The 14960-nt window shown below is 49.4% G+C and overlaps 2 protein-coding genes across 2 annotated transcripts; one reads left to right on the top strand and one right to left on the bottom strand.

Moving 5' to 3' along the window:
- Positions 1–4116: 4116 nt before the first annotated feature.
- On the bottom strand, positions 4117–5919 carry UCRPA7_952 (putative pectate lyase protein; the record flags this gene model as incomplete). The annotated part of the gene is made up of 5 exons (XM_007913541.1): positions 4117–4696; positions 4758–4957; positions 5024–5124; positions 5178–5708; positions 5901–5919. 5 exons carry the CDS (start codon positions 5917–5919, stop codon positions 4117–4119), a joined length of 1431 nt encoding a protein of 476 aa, XP_007911732.1.
- A 7557-nt stretch (positions 5920–13476) lies between these two features.
- UCRPA7_951 (hypothetical protein) lies at positions 13477–14958 on the top strand (the record flags this gene model as incomplete). The annotated part of the gene is made up of 1 exon (XM_007913540.1): positions 13477–14958. One exon carries the CDS (start codon positions 13477–13479, stop codon positions 14956–14958), a length of 1482 nt encoding a protein of 493 aa, XP_007911731.1.
- Between the last annotated feature and the right edge of the window lie 2 nt (positions 14959–14960).

The raw sequence follows: 14960 nt of genomic DNA, 5'->3' as shown, positions 1-14960 counted from the left end.
GGAGACAACTCCAGACCTGGAGTCGGGATGGCTTACGAGACTGTGTACCAGGCAAAGGTGAAGTGCCGAACGCGCTCTCGAAGAGTGAGGCATGGCTGCAGATATGTGGGAACCCTCTCGATGGGATGTGGTGATGGCTCCCGAGTGAGGTCGCCCTCACCATCAGAGGACTCCTGGAAGTTTTCATACTTCTCTTGAGTACGTACTTGTGTCTCCATGTTGATGGGAGGTGAGAGTAGAGGGCCTATCGTGGAATGGCCCATTAGAGATAGAATGTGATTGTTGTTGGCTCTTCAATGAGAGGAGAGCTAAATTGTGAGGTAACGAGAGGGCCATGACTTGGTTATATCGTTGGTCTGCCGCACGGAGGGGCCACAGTTCTAGATGCCCAGGCTCAGGTACAATGACACCACCGGGAGCCAAATTAGGACACCCAGTGAGGCTTATTAGTGGGACTCTGCACTGTTCGTGTCGCTGAAAACTCCATCCAATCTGGCGATTTGACAACACCAGGCCCATATAAACCGAGAAACTTTTCGCGCGCTTTTGTGGCCATTGCCAATGAGACAGTTGCTCCTGGCGTTGTCGCCTCTGCTCTGCTCTTTGCCATCATTCCATTCACAACATGGCTCGTTCGAGATAAGACGAGTCTTGTCGATGGTCTACTTACGGAGGCCCCGATATCGGGCTGAGCACACTGCAATACACATGCTTCTTTCAGGGTTCTCGATGCCACGTTCCTGGTCCCAGCATTGGGGGTCCAGCGACGCTGTGCCATTCAGCGGTCGCCAAGGGGGGACGCCATTCCCGCAAACCTTGCAGTCAGGAGCTTTCCCGAGTGGTGAGAAGCGCCTGGAATTATAGGAGTGGGTGTGGGCGTCACTCATTCTCCAGGGGATCATTTAGTTATGCTTTGCACCACGAGAAGGTGGCAGGACTAACACGATATCAATCACACCACTCTGACCACATCGCTGGGTCCAGGCTGGCCCACGCCACACCAAACTCCCTTCGGTCTGAAAGCGGCGGTACTGACTCTTTAGTGGGCCACTCTGCCGGGAGATTTCGCGGTTCGAGAAATTTGAATAAGAAGAAGCTTCCAGACGTTGAGTTGACGTTGCATTTGGACGTTTTCATGAGGTAGGATCTTGTCTTAACACGAATTGCTGTAATTGCACACGAGCGGATGGAGTATCGGCTCCCTAATAATGCTGAGCATAGGAAGCGTTGTTGGTCTGAGGGCCCTCTGCACCTTGCACCTTGCACGCCACGCTAGGGGACCTCGGTAGGCGTTCCCGCTGGCGACCCCCACCCGGCTGTACAGGTACCTAGGTACCATGCTGCCCCTGTAAAAACACCTCTCATGCTCCCTAGAAGCCAAGATACACCCCTGACAGCCCTATCACTCTGGGACAACGAGTATATGAGGCCTGCCCAGGTAGGTAGGTAGACTGTGCAGGCTGTTTGTGGTGCCTTGTCATGGCCACTTTGCGCAGGATGGTACCACTCTGGAAAATCTTGAAAAGCCTCCTTTCTTTCTATCGCAGTGAAGATGAGTCATCTTGGGTACCTAGGTAGGGTTGGTGTGGAAAGGCCCGTCACTCACCAGCACCTTTTGCTGAAGCGCTGTTTGCTCTTCATCCCGAAGTCGGGCAGGGAGAATGCCATGCCCGTTGCCCAGGCATTAACACGGTTGGTGGGCAACTTGGCGAACGGAGGTTAAACAGAATGCCCGCGATACTGCCGCGCAATCAGGCTCACGGAGTAACTGCAAGCGAAGAATACTTGGTGCAGGAGTGGCTCATAAAGTTGAGATAAGGAGGCAAGATAGGAGGCAGAAACAGCATCCAGATTGGGAAGACTCGAGGCCCAGCTCGTCTGACTGTCTTAATCAAGGAGTGAGCATCTGGGAGAGAAGGAGCCCTCCTTCATACCTACTCCACTGGCTGAAGACTGTTTTCATGACAAACACTGTACCTCAAGCAGGTAGGTAAGGGTGTTCAGTAGTGTTGTGCTTTGGCAGCTGCGAGCCACACACCTTTCCTACCAAAGTAGGAAGTCACAGGAGGATGGTCTTGGAGTTTGACATGTCGCACTTTCCTTTAGAGATTGTTGTTAATGACAGATGACGCTGACCAGTGCCTGCCTCGTTTCTCAAATGACAAGAGAGATCTTTCATGTCAATGCCCACGATCTTGCTATGCAGCCAGATTTCTTCTCCAACCTCCTAATCCTACGGTGTTGTGCCCTTCGCTTTTTCAAGTCACGTCTCCTAGACATCATTGATATTATTCCACGTCTCATATTCCGCGGCCCATGACTTCAACTGACCAAGATGGGACTGCCAGCAGCAGTCAGGTTATGCATGGCACGATTTCGGAGCCGCGAGGACGCCGCCTCCAGAAACAGCAGCATCTCCTTGGAGGAGATCACTCCCCTCACCCGTCAAGCAAGAAACCCGAGCCAAGCGCCTCCGCGCGTCTTGAAACGAAAGTCAGGACCACCCGTCCGTCGAGACTCCCGACCCTCGGAGGCAGGGTGCAATCCATTCATCAGAAAGCCTCCCATGCCAAGTCGTTAGTGAAGGGTCATCGGCCAACACGGAGACTCACTTCGAGCTCCCACAAGCCTCCGCCCCTATCGTTCGATGGAATACTCGAGTCAGATGGCACAGAAGACCATCAGGATCACAATGTGGTCTCAAGTACTCCACGGGCGGTAGCTGATCACCTTTCCAAGAATGATGGTCAGAGCCAGGTGTCTGAGTCGCAACTGGAACCCCCCCAACCGGTGCCTGCACCCAGTCGTTTGAATGAAACCTTGGCCAAAACGGAAGAGCTTCTTTTTGTATCATTCAGCTCATCTCCTTCTGTTGACTTGACTTCGCCGTCAGAAGGGCTCAAGGAAACTTCAAAACGCCACGGTCTACTGTACACTGCGCCATCTATTGCCCCGTCTACTCATGGAGGCCACCTAGCTGCCTCCAAAGTTCAGGGCGCTGCTCAAGATCACTTTCCCGGCATTTCACATGAAGGACATGAGTATCCCACAGCTGAAGACTCGCCCGCTTGGCCTAGTCTCGCCGCAGCACCGACAGAACCCGCAGATATAAATGAGTTTCAAACCGCGCTAGATGACTTGAAGGCTGTGCTGAAGACAGCACTTCGTTTAGCCGGCCAAGCAGCAGAACAAGAACGTCAAGAGCGTGCTGAGGCTCTCTCCCGCCTCCCTGGATCGAGTTCCAAGACCCTTGTGCCCGAGCAGACACATGTAAGAAACCAACTCAGCTATACTCGAGTGAAAACGAAAAGGGGGGAGGCAGGGTCAGGGGTCGATAAGGCGTCATCAATGTTTCAGTCCCCTGTGAGCTCTTCTCGAGTCCTCGATGAAGTGCAGACAGGGTTCGAAGGGATCACACTTCAGATACCACCTCGAACAGACAGCTTGCGAGATTTGCCAGCAATCCCCTCCCGCTTGCTGGGTCTGTCCTCTTCTCATCATGGCGGAGAGCAAGGAGTTCTCCCAATGCCACCACCAAAGAATAAATAAAGTTGGTTTTGGCTCACGTTGATATTCGCTCGAAATAGTCGATGTGTTCGAGCGGCGTATGGTGGAATGGGCCGAGGGGCTAAGCAAGCCAATTAGCTACCTAATAGACTGATTACTGGTAATTCAGGGTGTTGCGAACGATACTTACATCACAGTCCTCGTCCATCTTCTTGGTCGAGATGATAGAGGAAAATAGGCACTGTCAGAAAATAAGACGTATTTTTCTAACCTGGCCCCTACTTCAACGATTGTCTTTTCAGCTGAATATTTGAGTGCAATTCTTCCATCGCAGTTACCAGCATCTCTTAAACAAGCTGGTCTCTATAGTCAGCACTCTTCCCGGTTAGTGAAGCCTTATCAGATTTTTTTCTTGTTAGACTAATATGTTCCACTTGCTTAACGGATACTATGAACATTGAGCATAGAACTTAACATGTCCTCAATCTAAGCAATGAGTTTCACCTGGTACAGTGCCTTGGCAGCAAGCTTGAGCAATGGAACGCTCGATATAGATTTCGTTGTTGTTGAAGTTAACATATGGCTATGTTCAGCTTTAATCAAATCCTTCTAAGCATTAGCAAAGATGGCAATGCCGTATGGCCTCGACCACGAGCTTCCTTCAGCATCCGAGAAAGAGATAGTGAGGCGCTCAACTCCCGTCTCCTTCGCCGTATATGTTGCGTTGGAGCCATCCACACTGATCGAACCAAATTTGGCACCGTCAACTTTGAAGACAAGTGGTGACACAAACCCACGTGCTAAACTGCTGAGGTCAATCTCTGTCGTTGCGCCAGGCGCAACATAGGAGTGCGGCTCAGCCATCCAGTTGAGATATCCATCAAGAGCCGTGTATCCGCTGCCTCCGGTTGAGCCATCCCACCAGTCAGCAATGCCATCGCCGTCAGCGTCCCAGGAGGCATCTCGGACTGTCGTGGGGAAATCTTCCAAGCCCCCAACATCACTGGGGTCATCTATAATTCCCAGTTCCCCGCTAACCGAGCCTACGTAAGTATTTGTTCCAGTCAGAGTTTCGTTGACAATGCGTTTGTCATGGTCGTCGAAAACTGGCTGCTGGGCACCACGATCTGAAAGCACACGCTTATATGCCTCGGTGGATAGTTGAGTGTCGACGTAGGACTCGAAAAATCTAAATAGGCATGGAATGAGATAATTGAGGTTAGAGGGAGGGAGGGCTGATCAGAACTCACGGGACATCAAAGAATTTCTGGTAAGCCGGCGGCGGATCGATGGACACATTCGCCCAACAGGCAATCGGGTATCCAGGATAGGAGTCATTGCCGCCCGGGGTTTGTGTGGAGTTTTGGGCAATCAAAACTTGACCTTCCTTTGTGTACATGGAGTTCCCTTCACAGTAGTACTGCTGGGTGCCAGGAAGCGCGTTCTCGTACTATGCAAAATCGTCAGTCGCCAAGAATGAGTCCACTCCTTGCGCAATTTCACTCTAGAGTCTTACCTGTGCCATGAAGGTATAGTTACGGTAACTAGCCGGGCCTTGCTTATAATAGTTGCCAACAAAGTTGCCCTCGTGAATACCGCCGTCTGTGACACGCGAACCTACGAGGTCAAGATCAGCACCGACTCACATGCATTAGACTCGTTGGAAATACCAAAATTGTACACAACATTATTGCGAATGTCGAGACGGCCATTGAAGAACCCGGCATTATCAACGTTTCCTGCCATGCTCCAAGATCGACCCTCAGCATGGGCCAGCAGATTGTGGTGAAAAGATCCAATGTCACCGTTTATGCTAGCAGAGAAACCATGAGCGGTACCAGCAGGGTAGTTTTGGTGGCCAGCCACATTGAGCGGCTCCGAGATGAAGTTGCGCTGAAAGGTAATGTTGTAAGCTGACCGAGACGAGAAGCATTCATCAATGGCCCAACCCATCGAGTTGCGGTCGAAGATGCAGTGATTGGAGCCTTCCATGCCCATTCCGTCAATCGTCTGGCCGGACACCTTGCCAGGACGGACGCGAAGGTGTCGGATGACGACGTCGCTGGCTCCGGTAAGGCCAACAGGCCAGCCTTGGATCGCAATACCCTTTCCTGGCGCAGTCTGGCCAGCGATCGTTATGTACGAGTCGTTGATTGACATTCGAGATAGAGTTGTGATGACACCACCAACATCGAACACAACTGTTCGAGGCCCTGTCTCTACCGTAAGGGCATGTCGCAGGCTACCAGGTTCTGAGTTATCCTCCAAGGTTGTCACATGAATTACTTTCCCGCCACGGCCACCCCGAGCGAATCGGCTAGTGTTTGATAAATGTGTGAGCTCGACTGAGACAATGGAGTCCTTGAGTCTACCTAGGTAAGTGCAGGACTTACCCATATCCTTCAGCGCCATCAAATGCTAATTGTGCCAGGCGGAATTTGAAAACATTACCGATATACAGGTGGCAGCCGTCCACCACATCTACACGCCAGAAATATGTATCAAAGGTGTTGAGGTCTATCATGAATAAGCTTACTACATACTAGTGATAATGGAAGATCATACCTTCAAAGCTCACACTAGCGTCTTCTTGGTTGAGACTGACGCTTTCTAATTTATCTTGGGAAGTTCCTAGGTAGATATTATACTTAGGGGACGAGACGAGGGCCGGAGGAGTCCACGATGCAGTAACGCTAGTAGATCCCTCAAGGTTGAGATGCTCGTCGTTGTGGCTAGGATAAGGGAAGGAAACAAGCTGACCCATACGAGGTCCATCAATCTCAAACCCATTCAGGTAGGCTCGAGTTGTATTTCCAGTTGCAGGAGTGTATACGACTTGAACAGTCTGATCTTCTGATTTGATATTCAGGTGAATATATGAAGTTGCAGTCTGCCAGATATTATCCTTGCGAATGGATTGTGAAACATTCTAGAAACAGCCCATGAATTAGGGACAGCCGGCACATTAAGTGAAGCATAGCGCAACCCACCGTAGCGACAGTGTCTCCATCCACAGTTACGTTCAGTGGTGCGACAGAAGCAAGATTATCCCAACAATTATGCCAGGCCAGGAGAGTGTGATTTCCTGGTGAGAGCCCCTTTAGAGTCAATATAAGTGGAAGGCCAAGCTGGTCGTTTGTTGTAATGCCTTGATCAACGACTCTTTCGCCTAGTGTTGACCAGAATCTCGCATAAGCAAACTTGTAATAACTACCAATGAGTGTAGAACCGCCTCCGGCAGCGAGGTTTACATCAACCCCGTTAAAGCTACCAGAAGCGGAACTTGCACCACTCGGGATAGCCCATACTCTGTAGTCAGGATCTTCCAGATATCGAATATTAGATGGATTCAAGTTGACCTTGGTGAGGAATGCTGGAGGACTAGGAGCAACTTCCGCGCCAAACACCGCATAGAACGCGAAACTGCTTAGGAGTAACACCTTGGTGAAGTCCATCGCGGAGATCGACTGGTAGATGCTAACTAGGAATAGATCGTGAGCGCAAGTGATGGTCGTGTCCACAAGAGAATCTACAGCTTGTAGAGTCTTGGCATATTTATAACTTCATTGCTTCCCCTTTTCAATTCTCTCCTTCGCCAAAAAGAGATAGTTTGGTTGCATTGTGTTGTCCGTTCAGAATGAGGTCCAATATGACTTGTGGAATTGGAAATTCCGCCAGTGAGCGTAAAGAAAGTATAGTTTAAAGACAGTGTCGCAACTGGGTCCGAGTTAGCGATTGAATATGAGACTTGGTTTCATTCAGCTTGTTGGCTCGTGGCCAGCTTTCCCGAGCAGCTGGCCTGGGCAGTTGTTCGTTCTTCTCCAATTCAACCCCAACTTCCCAATACAGGCAAAATTTGGGGAATGCGCTGTGACCCCTTGACGAGCCAAGGCTCGAGATGTGAGTACTAGTCTAAAGTAAGATTGTAAAAAGATATAGCCAAAAGAGACGGAACCACAGAGGATTAAAACTATCGACAAGCCAAGCGCCTTCATCTTCGTCACCAATGATGTGATTTGGGTCTGTCCAATAATCCTGGGTTCTTCTCCGATAGTTTTGATATATTTCAAAATTTATTTTCATCCCTGGTTTACTTGATCCCAGAGCGAGGACGCAGTCACCGATTTACTGCAGCACGATGAAGGCACGTTCACTGCTTCTTGGACTGAATCTTAGTTCATGTCTATATGGGGTCCTTGCTATGCCACCTGCACCCGACAGCCTTTGGGCAGTTTCACCACCCCTGGATTATGATGATCCTATTTATGCTGGATGGAAACAGATTCCCATTGTCAAGGAAATTCAGGTTTATAACGGCATAGCAAATGATCGCACATATGCACATCATCCTGAGCTATTTGCTGTCGGCAGCAATGTCTATCTTATCTTCTCATCAGCCCCGGTGGATGAAGACAGTATGGGCCAGGACGTCTGGATCTCAACATCTAACGATGGAGGCTTGACTTGGAGCCGAAGTGAGAGTTTACTACCAGCCGCGATTTTACCTAACCAGACCGACAACTTGCAAGACTATACCTATTGGTGTAGCCGCGGTATTGCCCAGCGAGCATGGCAAGGTCTCACCTTCGTGCATCTTGATGACGGCGAGCTATACGCAATTGGACAATCGGGTAGTCGCTGGTGCCCTGGGTCGTATCGCACCGCGGGCCGCATTGCCCATCAAATATCTCTTAAAGGCAAGCCAATTGGCGATCCGTGTTGGATAGAGAAGAATGAGTATACCTCATCAGAACTATACAACGAAACAATATACGGGACGAAATATGGTATGAGGGGATGCAAGAGAGCTTGTGATATTAACAAGGTACTTCGTCAGCCAGATAAAGCCCCTGCTTGGTCTCCATGGCTCTACAACCACATTCTTGACGCTGCAGATGGTGTTCATAGCATGCAAGAAAACACATTTGCAGTCTGGTTCCATGATTCAGACTCTCCAACCGGCGGCTATTGGCAGCGACACTGGCGCGACATTTCTTCGGGCACGTCCAACACGCATAATGTGTGGGTAGAATACAATGAAGATCCAAACGGAAATGGGTGGTATCCCAAGAGGATGTCGCAGCTAGGCAACAACATTTATCAGACCACAATTCCGGATGCTGGAACCAAGCAATTCCTTGGGAAGATCTACAACGGGAACAGATATCTCATCTCAAATCCACGCTATACAACACTCCTCCAGCGACAACCTCTTACTCTGGCAACATCTGTCGGGAGAGACCAGAGATATACCAGTGTTGGGGTTTTACGCACTAATGCCACTACAAATATTGTTCCAGACACTCGCGGCGTCAAAGCACATGCTTTTGGCTTCAGCTATCCCACAGCCGTTCAAGTCGGCAATAAGTTGATAGCAGCGTATAGTGAAAATAAGGAGAATATATGGGTCAGTGTAGTGAATGTTGAAGACCTTCCTCTTCACCAATAAGTATTCATACGGCAAGACGATGTCTAAAATACCTTGAGATATTAGTAACAATGATTAGCTCTTGGTTTGACTAGTCCCGTGCACATTTGTAACTGATGCTGCTAGGGGCCAAAAATGTAATATCAACACCGACACCGACCGATCCTTTTATCATCCTCCCCACAACTCTACGAGAGGGACGTGATGCAACTTTAATGTACCTTCTTGCGCTGCGTGAATATGCCTATCAGGGGCACTTTCAGACTTATTGAGAAGCCGTAGATTTCTATTATCAATTTTAATCTGAGCTTATACCTGATCTCAAGGGCCGGACAGAAGACAACAATTGCTTTCAAATCTCTTATTCCATAAAAATAACATATGATAACGTCTAACTACAGTATGGATATTTCGACAACTCGCTGCTTTACCCTTTTCACCAAGTAAGATCAAAGGCCTTCGCAATCTCATAACTGACAGCCCGAAAGTTGATCGCAGGGAAGTACGTGCAGTGTTGCCGGGCAGTTTGCCCCACGTTCATTCTCGAGAAACCTCGGCCGTAATTTTCCGGGGCCGCCAGAACTCTGCACCGAGTATGGTCGTGAATCTCGTGTAGATAGATACTAGCGGTTATGCCCCGCTTAATAGTCTCTGCTGACAGCTCCCCATGGGGTACTGCACCAATGTTTGAGGTTAGCTTCAATCCGGGATTAACTCGCTCAACGGAGCCGACGTCTGATTAGCGAGTTGCAGGTGGAGGTGGAGGAGAGAATGTAGTATATATTCCGAGTGTGTTCCCGTCGGCTGTTCAACGTGGAAGAGGGGTTCCCGATGTAACATACAGGCACACTCACACAACTCATAGCAAAAGCAACCCCGTGAAAGAAACCTCCGAAATCAATTATACTTAAAGTTGGAAACAATGGGTGGGCTTCGCGCGGTCGAAGACAGACCCACGCCAAAGGAAGTCTACAATTGGCGACTCTATACGGAGGCCAGCATCATTGCGACGGGCTCTTTGCTGTATGTCTGCGGTTTTGTCCAGTTCTTGGTGTCCTCGGGACGTGAGGTTAACGAGTATAGTTTCGGGTACGACTCAGCCTTCATTGGGACGACGATAACCAGAACGAGCTTCAAGAGCGCCTTTGGCATTACTGCAGCAACCTCTAGCGATGTCTCAAGCAACATCACCTCGGCTTTTCAAGCTGGGGCTTTCTTCGGAGCGCTCTTCTGCTACTTTAGTAAGATGCAACACCCCATTCCTTCTAATATTGTTCTTATCTCACACCTAAGCAAGTGACCGAACGTCTTGGGCGAAAGTGGGCCCTTCAGATCAATGTCTTTGTCTTCATCATCGGTGCAATTCTCATGATTGCTGCAACGCATCAACTTTCTTTTATATGTAGGATTTCCGTATCGACTTTGTTACGATATAACCGGCTAACCTTGAGGAGATGCGGGCCGGACTCTGACTGGCCTTGGCTGTGGTGGCATTACAGCTACAGTGCCAAGTTACATTGCTGAGCTCTCAATTCCATCTATAAGGGGCATTCTCACCGGTCTCTTCGAAGTTGCTTATCAGATTGGATCGGTTATCGGGTTTTGGATAAACTACGGCATCACACAACATATTTCAGGGACGTCTTCCGTGAGTTGGAAAATACCGATTGCATTCCAGATTGTTCCTGCCGGAATTTTATTCATTGGCGCCTTCTTCCTTCACGAGTCGCCTCTAGTGTTAATGCGCAAAGAGAGAGTCGAAGATGCATACAAGACCTTAGAAGAGCTTCGAAAACTCCCTCGTGATCACCCTTACGTCCAAGAAGATGTTCTTATGCTGCAGAACAGGCTCGCTGAGGAGGCTTCCATTGCTCAGACTTTTGGAACTGGACGCTGGGCGTTCTTCCGGGGCGCGATGTCCGAATTCTCACGCCGAGGGATGAGGAACCGTGTGTTGCTTGTTCTCTGCTCATTCACTCTCCAAAATATGTCTGGAGCTGCAGCAATCAACTATTATTCTCCTACTCTCTTCGGTTCTATTGGAATATCCGACGTAGCATTGTATACCGGTATCTACGGCTTAGTCAAGGCAATCGCTTCGTTGATATTTTACATTTTTATGATAGACTTGGTCGGACGGCGCCGACCTACTATCATTTCTTCTTTTGTCTGCTCGCTATGCCTCTGGATCGTCGGCACATATGTCAAAGTCGGCCACCCCGCAGCTATCATTGCCTCCGGAGGCACATTATCAGAATCGACCAAGCGGGGTGGTCAGGCCGCTACTGCTATGGTGATGATCTATTCTGTTTTTTGGTCTTTTGGTCTAAATGGAATTCCATGGATCGTTGCCGCCGAAATATTCCCCGGCGCATTGCGAAATCTTTCTGGTACCCTAGCTGCTCTTGTGCAGTGGTATGTAATAGCACCCTTTCGGCACTCTTCAGCTTTCTGACTTTGTTTAGGGCTATTCAATTCATTATCACCAAGGCACTCCCGTATATCTTCAACTCCTTCGGATACGGGACATGGTTCTTCTTTGCCTCTTGGATGCTGCTGGCCACTGTTTGGGCCTTTTTCCTGCTTCCAGAGACCAAAGGATTGACTATCGACCAAATGGATCTCGTTTTGTATGTTCTGGCATTTCTCTCTCGTGTGTGACAAAACAAGCTTACGAATTCTCTGCTGCAGTGGTTATAATTCTGACAGGCCGTACCGTATTCCTCGGACATCTGTGACGACCAAGGAAATCCCAACCATAGTTGAGGAAGAACACCATTTAGGAAAGTAAATCTGGGAGATAATCTACGCAGGCATATCATTCTTTAATCATATCTATTGGAAGGCAACCTGCAAAGTGATTCAGGTGTGAGCAGACGGCTTCCAATTAGAGGACGCATCAACACATCAAGATTGTTCCTGAAAATCACGACAGGATACTTCGTATCGCCAACGAAAGCAAGTGTTCTTATTGTCGGCTTGTCTAGGAAGACATACGGGGCATAGTGTGTATGCAGTCGTATTCTACAGTCTAAAGCTTCAGAAATAGCAGTGGTAATTGCAAAACTGGTGAATTATTGTTGTGTTATACCTAGTGAAGGTGGAAATAGAATACATACACTAACATTCTATCTGCAATGGCACGCATTAATACGTTAGTCAGTTTTGGATCGCGTTTAGCAGTATTCTGTACGTAAATATTGGACAACTCCAGGATCAAGATCCTTCTGAATAGCCAAGCCACAATCGGCGGCTAGATTAACGCCTCCTGTACCTACCCGAAACACAGTATCTCAGCGTTTCATGAAAATGGTAGAGTTTCCTGGCGCATTTTGCAATTAGATTCTCGAAAATTTCAATTTGATTTCAAACATTGAATCCATTATCAAAATTCAAGACTCGAGCATCACGGCAGTGAAGGCATCCTTACAGGGTTTAGGTCTCCGTATTTTTAGTAGGAGCCTTCCTGGAAGGATGGACTTTCTAACAGTGCCATCGCCAAGTACACTAGCAGCCTAGCTACTGGTTATGCATTGACTCAGCAGGGCTTGATAGGCCCTGAATTGCGGGATCGTCGCTGTAACGGTGCATGGTTTGACAACTCCGTTTGGGGGCTGAATGCGCTTGTTGCCCCTGCATTCTCAAACCTAATAAAGAGCCGCCACCAGCCTCAGCATCATGGAACTCGGTTTCTCTTCTATTTCGGACTTCAATGGTCTTCCGTTTCTGTTCTCACAGCAGGGCGCCTGCACACTTTCAAGATGGCAACGCCGGCGTCCCGAGCGGATCAGAAGAATCCGTACCGAATTGCCCAAGATTCGGAAATGGACATGTCCTACCATTCACTCATGTATGAAGATGGTGCACAGGCGCAACAGTGGGAACAACAGCAGTGGCAGCAGCAGCAACAGCAGCAGCATGGGAGATATCAACCGTCACAAACATTTTACGGGCCGGGGGTACCGAATTGGCCTGATGGGGCGGCAACGCTGAGGAGATCGAACATGTTCGCGACCTGCGCAATCATGATAGACGGAATCCTCATATGCATTGCCTTGCTGTTCCTAGTTCTGGCAATAGCAGCTGTGTCAGTTAGGAACAGGCCGGCTGGTGATGGTCTCGGTACCTTGATTGAGCAAGCCATGAAGCTGGTAAATGGACCCCACAACTCGGTCTTTAAAGGAGTGTTAACATAGTATAGGGCCCTACTGTCTTTCCGATTACCTTTGCGGCTCTAGTCGGACGTTCGCTCAAGAACATTGGCCGATATCGAGCCGAAAAAGGCGTTCAAGTCTCTGTAAGTGTTCAGTCCATGCCATTCTTTTGAGAAATCACTGACACATTTAAAGGCCCTATGGCCGCTGATGTATACGAAGACAATATTTGATGCTGTTGTTTCTCAATGGCAGCTAGGAACTCTCTCGCTGACAGCTATCTCTCTCGCTCTATTGTGGGCATTATCGCCCTTGGGAGGCCAGGCTTCTCTACGAGTAGTGTACACAACCAATCTCACACGCACCAGCAACCTAGACCTTAGATACATGGACACTGGCGCCATGGGAAACATCTTTGCAGAGACCTCGAATGTGGAGACATACGATCTGGGAGCCAATGCCTCGGGCTTACCGACCTCTATGCAGGCTACATATGACGCTGCGCTCATGCAAGGTGTTGAGACCAAGTTGTCACCGCGAGATGCCTGGGGCAATCCTAAGATCCCGCGACTGGAGTTATTTGATCAATCCACTGCTGACGCCGACGGATGGGTGGATGTCACCGATGTCAAAACCGTCGAGACTTACAGCTCCCTGATGGGCATGCCTATCATTGGTGTTCCTAAGAATGGCACCGCTGAGTTCTCAATTGAGTCATCATACATAGCGCTCGGTCTTCCTGCAGTCCAATACAGCTCTCGAGTCGGCGGCACATTGGGCCTCACCGTGACTTGCCCGGACTGCATCAACTGGGCGCATAACTACCACCCAGATAACATGACGGTGATGCAGGCTCGCCAATTACAGCTGATGGGACCGCCTTTTCCACAGCCTAATGCGACAGAACGAGAGAACGCATCGTATACGAAGGCGAACTACATCCGCTTTGACCAAGAGTTTGGCGGAGATGTTGGTCTGGCTCTCACTGATGTAACACAAAAACTGGTTGAAACGACTATATTCTGCGACTCAGGAAACTGCCAAGCTACCAAGATGCGAGTTCTGACAACGGACCATCGACCAGAAAACATCACCGCCTTTGACTGGTGGGGGACATTTGCATTAGATATGATAACAGCGGCCTGTACAAGGGAGAGTTCTCAGACGGCCAGCCCTACCGAGTTCTTCCTCAATGCCAGCTCGCAAATCCCAATCAATCGCCAGGTTTTGTATACCGGCGTTGCGATGGCGGTCAACTTCAGCACGATTAATCCGAACGATCTGTCGAACCGTGCTACGGCGCTGCTCAACACGGCGCTGCAGATTTTCTATTCACCTTTCGGCTTTGCTGGAAGCTTGCCCACCGAGAATATGACCATCTACGGGCCGGCACATATACCAAGCAACGGAATTAATGAAACAATCAAGGCTCTCGGGTTGGATCCCGACGAGATCGATTATACTTCGCTGATAATGACCAGCCAAACGAACAACGCACCCTTCATCGGCGCCTCAACGAATGCAAAAGTGATCCTGTACACAGAGGTCTACAAACCTGACTATGCATGGGTCGTTATCCTCGCACTGTCATCAATCGTCCTCTCGGCTACAGGCCTGCTAGGGATCATCATGGGCTTGCGTACTACAGCGCCCGATGTATTCGATCCGGTAATGGCCCTGACTTACGACAACCCTTACCTCGGAATGCCGATGGGAGGCAGTACGCTCAGTGCTGCCGACAGGGCAAGGCTGATGGCTTTCTTGAAGGTGCGGCTCGGCGATATACGAGGTGCCGACGATGTTGGGAAGATAGCGCTCGCGAGGACGGCAGATACTCATCCTCTGATGCGCGGGCGGCTGTACGAGTAGGA

The sequence above is a fragment of the Phaeoacremonium minimum genome (genome assembly GCF_000392275.1).
Source record: "Phaeoacremonium minimum UCRPA7 unplaced genomic scaffold PA7_03_scaffold_47, whole genome shotgun sequence".
Classification (NCBI taxonomy): Eukaryota; Fungi; Ascomycota; class Sordariomycetes; order Togniniales; family Togniniaceae; genus Phaeoacremonium; species Phaeoacremonium minimum.
Note: the sequence above shows the minus strand (reverse complement) of the source record. Positions and strands in the feature narration are given on the sequence as shown.